The sequence below is a fragment of the Vitis riparia genome, chromosome 4 (assembly GCF_004353265.1).
Source record: "Vitis riparia cultivar Riparia Gloire de Montpellier isolate 1030 chromosome 4, EGFV_Vit.rip_1.0, whole genome shotgun sequence".
NCBI lineage: Eukaryota > Viridiplantae > Streptophyta > Magnoliopsida > Vitales > Vitaceae > Vitis > Vitis riparia.
In genome coordinates, this window is record NC_048434.1 from 21,438,187 (window position 1) to 21,457,687 (window position 19,501).

At 37.1% G+C, this 19,501-nt stretch overlaps 5 protein-coding genes across 5 annotated transcripts; all 5 read right to left on the bottom strand.

Moving 5' to 3' along the window:
• Positions 1-1,862: 1,862 nt before the first annotated feature.
• Positions 1,863-2,819, bottom strand: LOC117913320. The gene has a single exon (XM_034828260.1). It carries the CDS (start codon positions 2,817-2,819, stop codon positions 1,947-1,949), a length of 873 nt encoding a protein of 290 aa, XP_034684151.1. The 3' UTR covers positions 1,863-1,946.
• A 2,999-nt stretch (positions 2,820-5,818) lies between these two features.
• On the bottom strand, positions 5,819-6,691 carry LOC117913321. Its single transcript, XM_034828262.1, has one exon. The coding sequence runs from the start codon at positions 6,689-6,691 to the stop codon at positions 5,819-5,821; it is 873 nt and encodes a 290-aa protein (XP_034684153.1).
• Positions 6,692-9,939: 3,248 nt separating this feature from the next.
• On the bottom strand, positions 9,940-10,812 carry LOC117913322. Its single transcript, XM_034828263.1, has one exon. It carries the CDS (start codon positions 10,810-10,812, stop codon positions 9,940-9,942), a length of 873 nt encoding a protein of 290 aa, XP_034684154.1.
• A 2,565-nt stretch (positions 10,813-13,377) lies between these two features.
• LOC117913323 lies at positions 13,378-14,247 on the bottom strand. Its single transcript, XM_034828264.1, has one exon. It carries the CDS (start codon positions 14,245-14,247, stop codon positions 13,378-13,380), a length of 870 nt encoding a protein of 289 aa, XP_034684155.1.
• Positions 14,248-16,484: 2,237 nt separating this feature from the next.
• Positions 16,485-17,505, bottom strand: LOC117913583. The gene has a single exon (XM_034828586.1). The coding sequence runs from the start codon at positions 17,474-17,476 to the stop codon at positions 16,616-16,618; it is 861 nt and encodes a 286-aa protein (XP_034684477.1). The 5' UTR covers positions 17,477-17,505; the 3' UTR covers positions 16,485-16,615.
• Positions 17,506-19,501: the final 1,996 nt, after the last annotated feature.

Here is a 19,501-nt window from a genome sequence, read left to right on the forward strand (position 1 = left end):
CTTCTATGATAGACTGATAATATGTTTTCACACATGAATCCCTGAGTCATACTGCAATTTCTCTATTTTAACACAGTCAAGGAGGAGTGATGAACACATATGATGAAAGATTCTGTTACTTTCACTGTTTTTTACTGTTTTAAAATTCTTCAAATTTGTTTTTGTTGTTGTTATGTTTTATCTTTTTCCAGGTAAATTCCTTTTTCTTCTGGTTTTCAGCAAGGAAACCAGGATGATCTCTAGCATGTAGGTAGCAAATTCCCTCAAGAGGCTTGTTGACAGTAAAAGGTGTACTTTCTGATTAATTACAGGATCAAAGTGTCTGGGCTCTGAATAGTTTAAATCATAATTAGCCTTAGACCTTGGGAAGAATCAAGAGAATTGAATAGTGTCGATAGAAATAAATGTGTCCTTGTTTATGACAGTAAGGTGTATGTAATAGATTAAATAAAGGGCAAGTATGGTGTGCTCTCCCAAGCATCACCTCCACAATAGGTGTCTGGGGTTCAATTGTTAGAGGTAGGTTACCATAGAAAAATGATGGCTTCCCCAAGTTGTCGGGGTGGGAAGAACCTCGACTCAGCAAACGAAAATAAAATAATATAAAGCCGGCAAATTTGGAGATTGAGATCTTAAGAGATGAAGTAAGCATATTATTAATCGTCTCAAATGCATTTGGAGATGCGATAATAAGAAAATAGGAGATGAAGATATTACTCATATATGTATGCACGAGTGGCATGCAGCCACCATGTTTCCTCCAAGGTTTGTTACATGCCAATATAAGAGACTTAGTACTTGGTTATATTATAATGATGTACAGATCCTATATTGTATTTCATCCTTGAATCCCACGGCAATGGGGACCTTCTCTTGGTGTCTTTTGGATGATCACAGATGAGCAATACACTGCTTATATAATGATTGATTATGTTATGCTTTTACACTTTTCCAGGAAAATTCTATTATTGTTATTATTTTGGTCATTAGCAAGGTACCCAGGATGACCTTTAGGTAGAGTTCATTGGAGCAAATGGTTGTTCACCCCTGCATTTTCATCTTGGCCTCTTAAGCACACCTTTTTTAGTAACTGGGAGGAAATGGGCTTGAAATGGTTTAAATCATCATTAGCCTCAGGGTTTGTGACTATCAACAGAATTGAAGATGGAACTAAATGTGTGGTTGTTTCTGAAAGACAGAATTGAAGAAATTTAGAAAGGTAGAATAAATCAAAATAAAGGGCAAGTATGATGGTTCTCTTTGAAGTTGAAAGGAGTTTTCTGCCTTCCATTGATAACATAAAAAAACTTTGTATGAAATTTAATCGAGATCAAGCTTCTGAGAATCTGAAATGCTAAACTGTAAATTGAAAAACTTTGAGAATCCATTGACATGAAACTTTCTAAAATCCTCTGTTCTGAAAGAAATGGTTGTAATTTGGAATACAGATTGTAATGTCTGTTGATCAATGAGAAACATGCTCTTGAAAGGGGGCAAAGAAATGCTCTTGAAAAAAAAAAAGATTGAACCAAAAACAGCTCTGAGATTAAATATCTGTATAGAGGAGGGAACAATCTTTATGCAATCAAAACTATAGATACTCAGAATCCAATTCATTTATTAAGTTCAACGAAATAACCTGAGTTGTTTCTCATTTTTAAGTGTCAAAAGACTGAATTTTGTTTCTTCAGATTCTTATAGATACACACTCCTTGTTTATGCATCAAGCATTAAGGCTTCTCAGTACTGAGACCTGACATTTTTGCATGCAATATCATATTATGGTGTTGAGTTGAAATGTTCAAATTCTAATCGTATTTTATTGTGTAACTGTGTTTTTACACTCATATACATTGCTTTTGGATTGAAAACTGAAACCCTTTTGCAGATCCTCTAAAACTCTAGATCACTGTGCAGGGTTTTCAGATTGAGAAAAGCTGTTGACATTAGTGAGAGATGATGTTGAGGAGAGAGGCTCTTGTTTTGATCAAGTGCCTAAATATGCATTCCAAACCATTGTCAAGGCCTTCAATGCTGAACTCCAAAGCCTTCAGTCCTTTATGAGCGATTTGCATTGTCTCCAAGTCTGCTCTTTCACTTGAAACAGCCCTTAGTGCAAAATCCATATTCTCCAGCTCCTTCACATTGTCATGCTTCTCTTCACAAGAATCTATCCCCTTGTGCATATATTTTGAAACCAGTGACCACTTACTTGGTTTTGACTTCAACACTGGTGTGGACAAGAACAACACAAGCGACTGGAAGATATAAATGCTCATTGCATTAACTTCTGTGAGCACTCTGATCACTGTGGAGAGCTGCTGATCTTGATCCAAGAGTGGAGAGGCCCCAGCTCTTGTATCCATCTTCTTCATTGCTGCTAGCAACTTTTTGGCATCCTTGTTCATCTTCTTTTTTGAATAAATGTAATTGCTGATGCTGCTTTCACGACACAAATCTCCTTTTTTCCTCCTGAGAGCAGATTGAAGATCTCGAACATTTTCCTCAAATTTTGATACTACATCCCTTACAGTGCCACAAATATCCAAAAGCCTTACAGGTCCATCCAACAATTCATTGAGCCATTTATCATTTCTATAGTGGGAGAGGGCTTGTTGGGTGGATGGTAAACTAAGAAGTTCATCCAAGCATTTGTACAACTCTTCCAGTCCGGATAGACCATTGCAGATTGCCCCCAAGGTTGATGTCGAGGATGCCTCCAATGTTTTGAGCTTGTTAAGCACTTCTTGGATTTTGAGAGTGGTAGGATGGGATCTGGAAGGCAAGCTAATTGATCTAACATGGCATGGGTTAGCCATTGTTCCTGTTCTTTCACAGAAAGCTCAACTTTGAGATGGTTGCTACAATGTCTACAATTCTCTATATATAAGCACTCATAGAAATCAAAACAAAGACAAGACGAATAATGTAATGTGAGTGGCATGTCGTGCCAGCATAGGCCCCCCTTCAAATTTGGTTATATTGTCACATATTTGGCCGGCAATGCTCTCATAATTTGCTTATTTTTAAAATGCAAAGGTACCATTTTGCTGTGTCATACAGAAAGCCTAAACAGTCAATTATCTCCCTTTTGCCTCCCTAACTGTCACATTAGGCTGAATTTTCAAGTATAAAAATCCAGTTGCATCCAAAAATGAGCCCTGCCAATATTGTATCTGATGTGGAAGAACCTTGAGTCATTAGAAAAACCCAGACAAATATATTTAAGAATTTTATAGACACATCTTGAGTCCTTGATCCAGACTCAAATCTCGAACCTAACATATTAAATGTTAGAAGCTAATGAGAAATGAAAAATGGTGATCAAAGGTCAATGAACAAAGGCAATATCAATATATGTGTGCATGAGTGGCCTCTTGTTTTCATATCACCACTTTACTCCCTAAAAGTTTCATTTGATTTACTTGCCAGAAACAGGACTAAAATTTTCATTTCTTAATCTTTCCTCAGTCAAATGAGTAAATAACTATTTGTATATTCACAACAAGTCTCCAACCTTCAGTCATATCCTTTTGGTTTTGAGAGAAAGAAGGAAAGAAAAACTGAAACAACCAGACAATAATTTATTCTTCAATAGGCAGCCAGAACATAGAAAAACGAAAATGAACAAGAAGATGTTTAAGGGCCATGCTAGTCTAAATTCAAAGAAACAGGAGGCAACCAACCGAAGTGAAGTTGTTGAGAGGAATCTAAATGCATGGAAGAGAATGAGTACTGATACATTTTGCAAGAGGCAGACTGTTGTCCTGTCTCTTTGTGCACTATGTGACCTCCTCTACCATTTACCTTGGACTGTGAGAATATGAGGATGGTATTAAAGAAAAATGCGATAAACAAGTTATTCATTTATGTATGCATGGTCACCATAATTCCTCGAAAGGTCTTAATATTCCAATATAAGAGACACTGGTTCACTGCTTGATTATATTATTATGATTGATTGATAATATGTTTTGCACATGATCCATGAGTCCTAATGCAAAATATGGCTGCATTGGAGACATTAGTTGTGCCTATTTATACATTAGAAACATTCCCAACCATGAACTATGTGAGAATCACCTTTGATGAATTCTAACTTTAGTGTCAGTGGTGGAGGTTGCTGGAAAACTTAGTTGAGGTTACACAATAAAAGTTTTTCCACATTAAAGAGCCTAGAGGGGGATCCTCTCCACATATGTTTGAGACCCAGTATCTGGTGCCTTGAAAATATTGAAAATTTTCCTCTCACAGCATCCCCAGCTGCTCAAATGGGTAAAGAATGCCCTTGAAAACAAACAAAATGAAAACCAATAACAGTCCTCAAACCAAGGATTTGTCCTCATGGCTTTCCTCTAGGTGAGGTTCATTTTACAATATGTATTTGCTTTATACTGCCACTAGATTCGTTAGGTCTCTCTCTCCCCCATGCACCACCCATAGTTGTCTGTAGTTCAATTGATAGAGGTAGGTACCATAGAGAAATGGTGGCATCCCCAAGTTGTTTGGGTGGGAAGAACCTTGAGTCAGCAAACGAAAGTAAAATAATATAAAACCAAGAAATTCGGAGATTGAGATCTTGAGAGATGAAGTAAGCATATTGTTAATTGATCTCAAATGCATTTGGAGAAGCTATTAAAGGAAATATGAGCTGAAGATAATATTTATGTGTGTATGCACGAGTGACATGCTCTCACCATGCTTCCTCCAAGATTCTTAACCTGACACTAAAAGAGACATTGGTTTACTACTGGATCATATCATGATGATGTACAGATAATATAGTGTACTTCACCTTTGAATCCTAATGCAACAGGGACTTCGCTTGACGTCTTATGGATGATCACAGACACCTTTGTTTACTCTTTCTCATTATTTTGTTGTTCTCCAAATTTTCTTTGGTCCTTGTTATGCTTTTACCCTTTTTCAGGTAAATTCTATTATTATTATTCTGGCCTTGGCCAAGGTATCCAGGATGACCTTTAGATAGAAAGGATCATTGGGGCAAATGGTTGTTCAACCCTGCACTTGCATCTTGGCATTTTAAGCACACTTTAATATTTTAGTTACTTGAAGAAAATGGGCTTTAAATGGTTTAAATCAACATTAGCCTTAGGGCTTGGGACTGTGAACAGAATTGAAGATGGAAAGAAATGTGTAGTTGTTTCTGAAAGATAAAAATAGAAGAAATTTAGAAAGGTAAAATAAATCAAAATAAAGGGCAACTATGATGATTTTCTTTGAAGTCAAAAGGAGTTCTCTGCATTCAATTGATAACATCAAAAAGGCCTTCTATGAAATTTAATTGAGATCAAGCTTATTGAAAAACTTAAGAGAATCAATTGAATGGAACTCCTAAAATCCTCTGTTCTGAAAGAAATGGTTGTAGATTTGAATATAGATTGTTATGCCTGATGATCAATGAGAAATAGGCTGAAGTGTGCCCAAAGTCACCTTTGATGACCTATAAAGGGTGTCCATGGTGGAATCTGGTGACCTATTTTGGTTTCCGTTTAAAATCCCTGAATAAGAGTTTTTGCATCTAATACCTTCCCATATTAGAAGAGTTCAGAGGAGAGCTCTATGGATCGATTCAATCCCCACTTTGTAATGCTTCCTAATATTTCCAAAATTGAAAAGGAAAAAATGTAAAACAATATGAACTCTGAATGTTCAAATTCTAATAGCATTTCATTGTGTAACTATGTTCCTTTACACTCATATACATTGACTTTGGATTGAAAACTTCAACCCTTTTGCAGATCCTCTAAAATTCGGATGCCTGTGCAGGATTTGCAGATAGAGAAGGCTGTTGACATTAGTGAGAGATGATGTTGAGGAGAGAGGCTCTTGTTTTGATCAAGTCCCTAAACATGCACTCCAAACCATTGTCAAGGCCTTCAATGCTGACCTCCAATGCCCCCAGTCCTTTATGAGCAATTTGCATTGTCTCCAAGTCTGCTCTTTCGCTTGATATTTTGCTTAGTGCAAAATCTATATTCTCAAACTCTTTCACATTCTCATGCTCTTCTTCACAAAAAACCACTCCCTTTTGCACAAATTTTGAAACCAGTGACCATCTACTTGGTTTTGACTTTAACACTGGTGTGGACAAGAACAACACAAGTGACTGGAAGATAGAAATGCTCATTGCATTAAAATCTCTGAGCACTCTGATCACTGTGGAGAGCTGGTGATCTTGATCTAAGAGTGGAGAGGCCCCAGCTTTGTTATCCATCTTCTTCATTGCTGCTAGCAACTTTTTGGCATCCTTGTTCATCTTCTTTCTTGAACAAATGTAATTGTTGATGCTGCTTTCAATGCACAAATCTCCTTTTCTCCTCCTGAGAGCAGATTGAAGATCTCCAACATTTTCCTTAAATTGTGATATTACATCCCTTGTATTGCAACAAACATCTAAAAGGCTTACAGATTCATCCAACAATTCTTCGACCCATTTCTCATGTTGATGGTGGGAGATGGCTTGTTGGGTGGACTGCAAACTAAGAAGCTCATCCAGGCATTTGTACAACTCTTCCATTCCAGAGAGGCCATTGCATATTGTCCCCAGTGTTGATGTGGATGATGCCTCCCATTTTCTGAGCTTGTAAAGCTCCTCTTGGATTTTGAGAGTGGTAGGATGGGATCTGGAAGGTAAGCTAATTGATCTGACATGGCATGGGTTAGCCATTGTTCCTGTTCTTTCACAGAAAGCTCAACTTTGAGATGGTTGCTACAATGTCTACAATTCTCTATATATAATCACTCATAGAAATTAAAACAAAGACAAGACGAATACTGTAATGTGAGTGGCATGTGGTGCCAGCATGGGGTCCCCTTCGAATTTGGTTATATTGTCACATATTTGGCCGGCAAAACTCTCATAATTTGCCAATTTTTAAAATGAAGAGGTATAAGGTGTCCTACCATTTTGGTGCGTCATACAGAAAGCGTAAATAGTTATCTCCCTTTTGCCTCCCTAACTGCCACATTAGCCAGCATTTTGAATTATAAAAATCAAGTTGCATCCAAAATGAGGCCTGTCAATATTGTATCTGCTATGGAAGAACCTTGAGTCATTAGAAAAACCCAGAAAAATAAACTCAAGATTGTTATGGACACATCTCGAATCCTCTTTCCAGATCCAAATCTTGAACCTAACATACTAAACGTTAGATGCTAATGGGAAGTGAAAATAATGATCAAAGGCAAAATTAATAAATGCATGCATGAGCGGCTTCTTGTTTCCATGTCTCCACTGTACTCCCCAAAAGTTTCATTTGGTTTACCTGTCAGAAACAGGACTAAAATTTTTATTTCTTAATCTTTCCTCAATCAAATGAGTGAATTGGTAATATCTATTTGAATATTCAGTACTAGTCTCAGAACCTTCAGTCATATCCTTTTGGTTTTTATGGAGCCCACCACCCAAATCCCATCCAGAGAAAGAAAGAAGGAAAAACTCAAACAACCAGACAAGAATTTATTCTGCAGTAGGAACCCAGAACATAGAAACAAAAAAAAGAAGAAAAGAATGAACAACAAGATGTTTCAGGGCCATGCTAGTCTAAATTCAAAGAACAGGAGATAACCAACCACAGTGAGGTTGTTGAGAGGAATCAAAATGAATAAAAGAGAGTGAGTAGTGATCAGCATTTTGCAAGAGGCAGACTGTTGCCCTGTCTCTCTCTGTACTATGTGACCTTAGGTAGCCTACCACCAATTCCCTTCAACAGCGAGAACAACAGTAATTCACCGTGTTTTATGGGGTCCCCTTCGAGCCAAGGTACTTCCAATTGATCCATGAGTTGAATATGGATCAACCGTTTACCACTAATCATAATAGTTATAAATTCATTACATGTTTTATCATCTTTGCAGATTGTACAAATACTTTATAAAATTGTTTGTTTTTATGTATACAAAATCTGACTTTATGAGACAAGAATATGATATTGTATAAACAATTTATATGAGGTGAAGATGATCTGCAACACTGAAATGTTATTTTTACTTCATGTTCATAGAAGGTTGAACATATGGGTCAATTATTTTTATGGGGTTGATGCAGACAGATCTACATCAGGTGTCAAGTCACCCTGCAAATGGTGATATATTAATCCAATGTTCCAACTCTTTTTTACAGATTAGATCTTAAGAGATCAAGCAATAGTATTATTCATTGATTTCAAAATGTATATGGGGAAGGTATTGAAGCAAAATGAGATAAACATATTATTTATATATGAATGCACGAGTGGCAGGCTGTCATCATGTTTCCTCCAAGGTTCTTAACCTGCCATCAGAAGAGACATTGGTTAAACAGTTGATTATATTATAATGACGTACAGATCATAAGTTGTACTTGATCCTTGAATCCTACTGCTACAGACGCTTGGCATCTTATTGGTGACCTTTAGGTGGAGGTTGAGGTTCATTGGAGCAAATGGTTGTTCTACCCTGCATTTGCATCCTGGCATTTTGAGAACCCTTTTTTTTTTTTCAAGTCACTGCAGGAAATGGGCTAAAAATGGTTTAAACCATTTTTAGCCTTAGACCTTGGGACTATCAACAGAATTGAAGATGGAAATAAATATGTAGATCTTTCTGAAAGATAAAAAATGAAGAAGTTTAGAAAGGTAAAATAAATCAAAATAAAGGGGAAGTGTGATGGTTTTCTTTGAAGTCAAAAAAAGGAGTTCCCTGCATTCCACTGATAACATCAAAAAGCCTTCTGTGAAATTTAAATGAGATCAACCTTTTGAGAATATATTATAAATCGTAAATTGAAAAACTTAACATTATGTTTGGGTCCCGACAAAACGATGTTAAGGAAAATGACTTTCTCATATTTGGTTTCATTATGAAAAATACCAAAGAAAAAAAATATCATTAAAATTAGTTAAAATTTTATATATTTTAAAATCGCTTAATCTTTATATAATGGAGGAAAGTAAGTGAAATGAGTTTGAAAAAGAATATAAAAATTATTTATTGACTTTGAATTTATTTTTTATTTTCCTTCTCTTTTTCTTTCTTCACACTTTTCCTCCCTATTTTCTTTCCCTCAAATTTTCCAGAACCAAACACGATTTAAGAGAATCATTTGCATGGAACTTCGAAATTCCTCTGTTCTGAAAAAAATTGCTGTAATTTAGACTATAGATTGTTATGCCTGGTGATCAATGAGAAACAGACTCAAGTGTGCCCTAAGTCACATGTGATAACCCATCAAGGGTGTCCATGGTGGGAGCAGCTGGAAAACTTATTTCAGTTGCAGTTTAAAATCCTTGAATAAGAGTGTTTCATCTACCTCCTTTCCAAAATGAAGGAGTCCAGAGGAGAACTCCAGAGATTCATTCAAGGTCTACTTTCTAATGCCCCCCCAAATATTCAGAAGTTTTCATCTGCATAGCCTTCCCAACTGCCAAGGGGGCAAAGAAGTGGAAGTGCTCTTGAAAACAAACAAGATTGGACTAAAAATAGCTCTGAGATCAAATATTTGTATAGAGGAGGGAACAATCTTTATGAAATTAAAACTGTAGATATGCAGAATCCTATTCATTTATCAAGTTCAATGAAATAACTTGAGTTTATTTTTTCCCATTTCTATGTGTCAAAAGACTGAATCTACAACTCTTCAGTTTCTTATATATATGCATTCCTTGTTTATGCATCAAGCATTAAGGCTTCTCAGTACTGATACCTGATATTTTTGAATGTGATATCACATTATGGTATTATTTTCAAATTTGAAAAGGAATAAGAGAAAACAAAATTGAGTACAAATGCTCAAATCTAAATGCATTTCATTGTGTAACTATGTTTTTACACTCATATACATTGCTTTTGGATTGAAAAACTGAAACCCTTTTGCAGATCCTCTAAAGTTCGGATGCCTCTGCAGGATTTGGAGGTAGAGAAGGCTGTTACATAACTCTAGTGAGAGATGATGTTGAGGAGAGAGGCTCTTGTTTTGATCAAGTGTCTAAACATGCACTCCAAACCATTGTCAAGGCTTTCGATGCTGACCTCCAAAGCCCCCAGTCCTTTATGAGTGATTTGCATCTTCTCCAAGTCTGCTCTTCCATTTGAAAGGGCGCTTACTGCAAAGTCTATATTCTCCAACTCTTTCACATTGTCATGTTTGTCTTCACAAGAAACTACCCCCTTGTGCATATATTTTGAAGCCAGTGACCACTTACTTGGTTTTGACTTCAACACTGGTGTGGACAAGAACAACACAAGTGACTGGAAGATAGAAATGCTCATTGCATTAACTTCTGTGAGCACTCTGATCACTGTGGAGAGCTGGTGATCTTGATTGAAGAGTGGAGAGGCCTCAGTTTTGCTATTCATCTTCTTCATTGCTGCCAGCAACTTTTTGGAATCCTTGTTCATCTTCTTTCTTGAACAAATGTAATTGCTGATGCTGCTTTCAACACACAAATCTCCTTTTCTCCTCCTGAGAGCAGATTGAAGATCTCGGATTTTTTCCTTAAATTGTGCCATAACATCCCTTACAGAGCCACAAACATCTAAAATTCTCACTGGTCCATCCAACAAGTCATTGACCCATTTCTCATGTTGATGGTGGGAGAGGGCTTGTTGGGTGGATGGCAAACCAAGAAGCTCATCCAAGCATTTGTACAACTCTTGCAGTCCAGATAGGCCATTGCAGATTGTCTCCAATGTTGATGTAGATGATGCCTCCAATGTTCTGAGCTTGTTAAGCTCTTCTTGGATTTTGAGAGTGGTAGGATGTGATCTGGAAGGCAAGCTAATTGATCTAACATGGCATCGGTTAGCCATTGTTCCTCTTCTTTCACAGAAAGCTCAAATTTGAGATGGTTGCTACAATGTGCACAATTCTCTATATATACACAATCACAGAGATTAGAACAAGACAAGATGAATAACGTAATAGGAGTGGCATGTGGTGCCAGCATGGGCTCCCCTTGGAGTTTGGTTACATTGTCACAGTTTTGGCCTGCAAAGCTCTCAAAATTTGCCAATTTAAATCTGAAAAGGTGTTAGGTGTCCTACCATTTTCATATGTCATACAAAAGGCCAAAATAGTTATCTGCCTTTTGCCTCCCCAACTGCCACAGACCCTGCATTTTCACGTATAAAAATGCAGCTGCAGCCCACCTCACATCCAAAAATGTGGCACGTCAATATTGTATCCACAGTGGAAGAATCTTGAGTCATTGAAAACCCAGAAAAATATATTTAAGAATTTTATGGACAGATCTTGAATCTTCGACCCAGATCCATATCTGGAACCTAACATATTAAATGTTAGAAGTAAAGAGAAATGAAGATGATGTTCAAAGGTCAATGAACAGAGGCAGAGCACGAATGGCTTCTTGTTTTCATTCAACGAACACCTTCTGAAAACAGATAAAATGAAGTAGAGCTTTTCTTTTGTGCTTACTAACAGAAACACCAGGAATGAACCTTGGTGGTGCCGTATGGGTGGGTGAGAGAGCCCTGTGAGGCATGGAATTACATCACTGGATTCACTCGAAGGGAACATGACAAAGAACTTGAGTAGTCTCAAACCTTCATTCATTTCCTTTTGGTTCTTATGGCGCCCACCCCACCCAACAATCCGGGCAAGAGAAAGAAAGAAGAGTGCAACAAATAGACAAGAATTTATTCTTCAAGGCCATGCTAGTCTAAATTCACAGACACATGAGAAATCAACCACATTGAGGTTGTTGAGAGGAATCTAAATGCACGAGTAGTGATGCATTTTGCTAGAGGCACACTATGTTGCCCTGTCTCTTTGTGCACCATGTGACCGATTCCTTTCAAATGGGAGGAAAACAATAACTCGCAATATGTCGTGGTATGTCCGTACAAGCCAAGGTACTCCCAATTAATCCATGAGTTGAACATACATCAATAATTCACCAAAAAAATCATAATTGTTATAAACTCATTGCATGTTTCATCATCTTTGCAGATTGTTTGTATATTTTATATCATTGTCGGTCTGTATGTATACAAAGTTTTACTTTAGGAGACTAAGAATAAATATGAGGTGAAGTTATAAACTGAAAGGTCATTTTTATTTCATGTTTATAGAGGGTTGTAACTATGGTTCAATTGGGTTTTAAAGAGGTGTTGCAAAGAGATGATCAATATTAGGTGTTGTCGGCTGGAAAATCTCTTTAATATATTTTTGTTAGATGTTGCAAAGAGGTGTTGCATGAGATACATATTATTTATATATGTATGCACGAGTGGCATGTTATCGCCTTAATGACTGTTTTAGTATTTGATTAGTTTATAATGATGCCCAGATCATAGATCCGTGAATCCTGCAACAACACTGCAGCATGGATGATCACTGAGAGATTATGCTTTTGTTACTCTTTCTAATTATTTTAAGCTTTTTCAGGTAAATTCTGTTTTTCTTTTCTTTCCTTCAGGCCTTGAGTAAGGAACCAGGATGATCTCTAGGTAGAGGTTCATTGGAGAAGTATGTTGTCCCACCCCTGCCTTTGCATCTTGGCGTTTTAAAACACTATGTTTAGTTGCAGGAGAAAATGGAATAAAAGTTGTTTGTCTTCATTGACCTTAGGCCTTAGGAACTATAAGCAGAATTGAAGATGGAAACAAATTTGTAGCTGTTTAAAGATAAAATTGAAGAAATATAGAAAGCTGGATAAGGTAAATGGAAATAAAGGGCAAGTATGATGGATGCGTTTGAAATTAAAGGGAGTTTCTGCTTTCAATTGATAAAACCAGAAGGTCTCCAAGAGAATTTAATTGAGATTAAGCTTCTGAGAGTCTGAAATACTAAACTGTAGATTGAAAAAGTTGAGAGAATCAATTGAAATGAAACTTCTTAAATCCTCTGTTCTGAAAGTCATGGCTGCAGATTAGAATAGAAGATTGATTTGCCTTGTCATACAAGAGAAACAGGTTCAAGTGTGCCTAGACCCACCTTTGATGACCTGACTCTAGATAAGCAGAACCTTATTCATTTGCTCAGATCATTGGAATAACTTAAGTTGATTTTTCCAATTTTTATGTGCCTAGAGACTGAAATTCATGTCTCCAGTTTCTTATATTTATATGCTCCATGTTTATGCAGCAAACCTCAAGGCTTATCAGTACTTAGACCCGACATATTTTCATGTAATATCATACTGATAGTATTGTTTTGGACATTCAAAAGATAAAAGAGAAAACATGAAGCAGAAATGTTCAATTTCTAATTGTATTTCATATTGCAACTATGTTTTTTTTACACTCATATACATTGCTTTTGAATTGAAAACTGAAATCCTGGTGTAGATCCTCTAAAATTTCGATGCCTATGCAAGATTGGGGGGGGGGGCAAAAAGGACTATTAACATCATGCTAATGGGAGATTGTGTTTAGGAGAGAGGCTCTTGTTTTGATCAAGCGCCTAAACATTGACTCCAGACCATTGTCAAGATCTTCAATGCTGATCTCCAAAGCCTTCAGTACTTGATGAGCGATTTGCATCTTCTCCAAGTCAGCTTCTTCACTTGAAATTGCACTTATGGTAATATCCACATTCTCCAACTCCATATTCTGATGTTTTTCTTGGCAAGCTACTACCCCCTTGTGCATAAATTTGGAAACCAGTGACCACCTAGATGGTCTTGACTTCAACACTGGTGTGGACAAGAGCAACAGCAGTGACTGAAAGATTGAAATGCTCATTATATTAACTTCCCTGAGCACACTGATCATCGAGGAGAGCTGGTGATCTTTATCTAAGAGTGGAGAGGCCCCACCCTTGTTAACCATCTTCTTAATTGCTGCTAGCAACTTTTTGGCATCCTTGTTCATCTTCTTTCTTGAACAAATATAATTGTTGATGCTGCTTTCAATGCACAGACCTCCTTTTCTCCTCCTGAGAGCAGATTGAAGGTCTCCAACATTTTCCTTAAATTGTGAAATAACATCCCTTGTTGCCCCACAAATATCTAAAAGGCTTACAGATCCATCCAGCAATTCATTGACCCATTTCTCATGTTGATGGAGGGAAAGGGCTTGTTGGGTGGATGGCAAACTAAGAAGCTCATCCATGCAATTGTACAGCTCTTCCAGTCCGGATAGGCCATTGGAGATTTTCACCAATGCTGATGTAGATGATGCCTCCAATGTTCTGAGCTTGTTAAGCTCTTCTTGGATTTTGAGAGTGGCAGGATGAGATCTGGAAGGCAGGCTAATTGATCTAACATGGCACCGGTTAGCCATTATTCTTCTTCTTTCACTGAAAGCTCAAATTTGAGATGGTTGCTACAATGTGCATGATTCTCTTTATATAAGCGCACACAGACTAAACGCGACAAGATGAATTATGGACTGTCCATGCCAATGTATGTAGCATGTGGTGCCAGCAATGGGTCTCTTTGGAATTCGGTTACATTGTCACATCTTTGGCCTGCAAGCTTCTTATGATTAGCCAATTTTTAATCTGAGCAGGATGAGGTGTCCTACCAATATTGTGTCATAGAAAGAGCCAAAACAGTCATCACCCTTTTTGCTTCCCCAACTCCCACATTAGCCTGCATTTTCAAGTATAAAAATGTAGCTGCAGCCTGCTCTCACATCCAAAACACTGTCCTGTCCATATTGAATCACTAGTGGAAGAACCTTGAGTCATTAGAAAACCCAGAAAAATGTATATAAGAACTTTATGGACAGATCTCGAATCTTCAATCCTGATCCAAATCTCAAACACAACATATTAAACATTGGATGGTAATGAGAAATGAAAATGATGATCAAAGGCAAAATTAATATTTTTGTGCACGAGTGGCTTCTTGTTTCCATGTCTCCATTGTTGTCCCAATATATAACGGTTTTATCTGGTTTATTTGTCACAGATAAGACCAAGTTTTTAATTTCTCAATCTTTCAGCAATAAAACAAGCACAATGGTAATAAATTAATGTTCATTACTCTTTTATTTATTTCTGGCTATCTTCCTTGATGGAAAAGTTAGAGAATGGAAATACAACTTACTGCCCTTTAAATCTTTCACAGAGGATTGTCATTTTGGTTTCCCTCTAAATATACCATCTTGACATTGTTAGGATTAAAGCAATAAAGCCCAATATTTTGGAACCAACTTTTGACATATAAATTACATTCTATGTGGGAATATGATGGAGAACTTCAATACACTGAACATTAATCATTTGCTTCTGGTTTTTATGGAGCCCACTCCACCCAATCTTAACGACAGAAAGAAAGAAAGAGTGCAACAACCAGACAAGAATTTATTCCTCAAGTGCAACCCAGAACATAGAAAGAGAAGGAACAGTAAGATGTTTCAAGGCCATGCTAGTCTACATTCAAAGAAACGGGAGGCAGTCAATTCCACCTAATGTTATGGAGAAAATCTCAAATGCATGAGAGGGAATGAGTGGTGACGCATTTAGCAAGAGGCACACCATGTTGTCCTGTCTCTTTCTGCACCAGACTACTGATTCCCATGTGGGTGTAAGAAAACAGTACCTCGCAATGTGTCATGAAGTGTCAGTACGAATTTCATTAGTTGCTTGTTTCATCAACTTAATTTATATAAAGCATTGTTTGTTTGTATGCATACAAAGTCTCTGACTTTATGTGACAAGATTATGCTATTATGTAAACAATTTATTTGAGGCGAAATTGGTAAATGTTATTAGTTTCAAGTTCGTAGAAGGTTGCAAATATGGTTAATCTTGTTCTAATTTAGTGGTGATGCACACAGATCTACATCAGCTGTCTAGTCACCCTGGAAACAGAAATGGTGGTATGGTAATCCAATCCTCTGTTCTTCCGAAAAGGATTGGGTAGAATGAGTGTCCTTTGTAAACCACCCAAACTATAGGTAAGCGTAATCCTGCTTATTTTCTAAGTTCATTGAAATCACTGATTTTTTTTTTCTTTAACAACCATATATTTGTTGTGTATATAGAAAATTAAATAAAATGTCATACTTTATTTATTTGATGTTCTCCTGGACCAAGGACTTGCAGTTACTAGTCTCCCTGGTCACTGTTCTCCCTTTGTTACTCCTTGTACACCAATTGCTACCAAAGTCACTGTGGATTCTCCACACTCCAAGATCAAAGGCTCAGATGGTTGTCTTTGAAAAATAGAAGAGAGGATTTAGTGACTGGGATCTTTTAAAACTTCAAAAACTGAAGGATAGTTCACCAATGGTTACTGCATTTATCAAAATGCTCATCAGGGAAGGGATAAGATAAATTTGGAAACATTATCCATCAACATTCAATTCAAATGTGAATGCTATTTGTGATTCGATCAAATCCATTCAAAAAATTCCAACGTGCTGCTTTCTAAGCATCAGGGCTTCTCAGTATGGAATATAACATCTGCAATATGACATTTATGGTTCTACTTTGGAAATTGAAAAGAAACAAAATGGGAAAAACTGCATTGGGTGGAGTGGATTAATGTTCAAATTGAGTTTGTATTTCATTGTGCAACTATGACTTTGATTCATATACATTGCTTTGCTTTCTGATTGAAAACATAAATGCTTTTACAGATCATCTAAAATTTGGATGCCTGTGCAGGATTTGAGGGTAAGAGAATTAATTAATATCACCCTAGTGAGAGACTATGTTTAGGAGAGAGGCTCTTGTTTTGATCAAGCGCCTAAACATGCACTCCAAACCATTCTCAAGGCCTTCAATGCTGGCCTCCAAAGTCTCCAGTTCCTTATGAGCAATTTGCATCTTCTCCAAGTCTGCTCTTCCACCTGAAATGGCACTTAGTATAAAATCCACACTCTCCAACTCCTTGATATTTTCATGCTTTACTATTCCCTTATGCACAAATTTGGAAACCAGTGACCACCTCGTTGGTTTTGGCTTTGAAACTGGTGCGGACAAAAACAACAAAAGTGCCTGGAAGATGGAAATGCTTATTACATTTACTTCTCCGAGTACTTCAATTACTGCCGAGAGCTGGTGATGTTGATCTAGGAGTGGAGAGGCCCCAGTCTCTTTATCCATCTTCTTCATTGCTGCTAGCAACTTCTTGGCATCCTTGTTCATCTTCTTTCTTGAACAAATATAACCGCCGATGCTGCTTTCTATGCACACATCTCCCTTTCTCCTCCTGAGAGCAGATTGGAGATCTCGAGCATTTTGCTTTAATTGCGATATTGCATCCCTTGTTGATCCACAAATGTCTAAAAGCCTCACAGATCCATCCAACAACTCACCGACCCATTTCTCATTTAGATGATGGGAGAGGGCTTGCTGGGAGGATGGCAAACTAAGAAGCTCATCCAAGGATTTCTGCAACTCTTCCAGTCCAGATAGGCCAGTGCAGATTGTCTCAGACATTGACCTAGATGATGTCTCCCATGATCTGAGCTTGTTAAGCTCTTTTTGGATTTTGAGAATGGTAGGATGTGATCTGGTAGGCAAGCTAATTGATCTAACATGGCACCTGTTAGCCATTGTTTCTGTTTTTGTACAGAGAGCTTAAAACTGAGATGGTAGCTAGTAGCTACAATGTGAAGGAGTCTTTATATATAACCACATAAATAGATTAAAGCAAGACGATGAATAATGTAATGTAAGTGGCATGAGGTGCCGGCATGGATCTTCTTTGAAATATTTTGTTATCTTCTCGGATCTGTAGCCTGCAAAGCTCTCACAATTTTGCCAGTTCTTAATTTGAAAAGGGCATGAGGTGTCCTACCAAATTGGTGTGTCATAGAGAGAACCAGTTTAGTCATCTCCCTTTTTCCCTCCCCAACTGCCACTTAGCCTGTGTTTTCAAATACTAAAATGCAGCTGCATCCTGCCTCATATCCAAAAATGTGGCCTGTCGATACGGTGCCCGCAGTGGAAGAGCCTAGAATCATTAGAGAATCCAGAAAGATATATTCGATAACTTTATGGACACATCTAGAATCCTCGTTTCAGATCTAAATCTTGAACCTAACATATTAATAACATTAGATGGCAATCAGAAACCAAAATGATAACCAAGAGTTAATGAACGAAGGCAAGATTAATATATGTGTGCACGAGTGGCTTCTTGTTTTCATATCTTCCCGGTAGTCCCACGAGATTTCATTTGGCTTATTTGTTAAAACAAAGGCAATACCAGATCTTTTATTTCTTTATCTTTCCTCCAGCATGCGAGCACGATGTATTTATTATTATTATTATATTTCGGTATGTGGGTTCTAAAAGAGATTACAATTCATCTTATAATGTGTAACGCTTAATTAAACAGTAACACTAAAATAATCGTACCGTTGCAATGACTTTAGCCCCGTGAGGCATGGAATCACGCTACTTGATTTACTATACATGATAAGAAGTTTCAGTAGCTACAAACATTCATTCATTTCCTTTTGGTTTTTTCTGAGCTATCCCACCCCACCCAATCCCAACGAAACAATTTGTTCTTCAATGGCAACCCTCATTATAGAAAATAAATGAACATGAACACAATGTTTCAGGGTCATGCTGGTCTAAATTCAAACAGGAGCCAATCAAGCATAGGACAGGTTGTTGAGAGGAATCTAAATGCATGAGAGTGAAAAAGTCATACATTATGGAAGAGGAGCACTACTTTGTTTCCTTGCCCCTTTTTGCACCATGTGACCCTAGTTAGTCCTCTCTCAATTCCCTTCTGATTCTCAGGAAAGCAGTAATTGGCAATGTGACATGATGTGCCCACACAAACCTCGTGCTTCTGACCAATCCCCATGGGTTGGATATAGATCAACCATTCCCCAATAAATCAGAGTCAGTCAGACGTATCATGGCCATACTAAGGATTCATTACATGTTTCATCATCGAAAACATTGTTTATTTGTATGTTTACAGTGTCCAACTTTATGAGAGAAGAATATGCTGATAAACAAAAATTATGAGGGGAAGTTAATGTTATTTTTGTTTGTTTTAAGGGGAGTGGTGGAAACAGATGATCAACATTACGTGTCAAGTCCCCCTGCAAATGGTGATATATAGAACAAATGCTCTATAACTTTCTTTTAGAGATTAGATCGTGTGAGAGATCAAGCAAATGATATGCTTAAGTGATTTCAAAATATATGAGGGGATAGTATTAAAGGAAATATGAGATGAAGATGGTATTTATATATGAACGCACGGGTGGCATGCTGTCACCATGTTTCCTCCAAGATTCTCAACCTGCACTACTACAAAAATAATTTATGGTGTCACTATTTATGGTGTCACTTTTAAAATAATGACACCATAGGGTTTATAATTAATAAAGGTGACACATCATATAAAAAATCTTCCATTGAGGTAATTAGATGATGTTAGTTTTATATTTATAGTGTCAGTTTTTGGGAAGTGACATCATATAAAATAAAAAATTTTAAGTATTACAACTCAATGAGCCTACTTGAGCCCACTTTTAAAATTAATAATGAGGGACAATATATAAAAAGCCCATTGTTTCCACATGCCACCCATAATCCAAAAAATCTCACTAT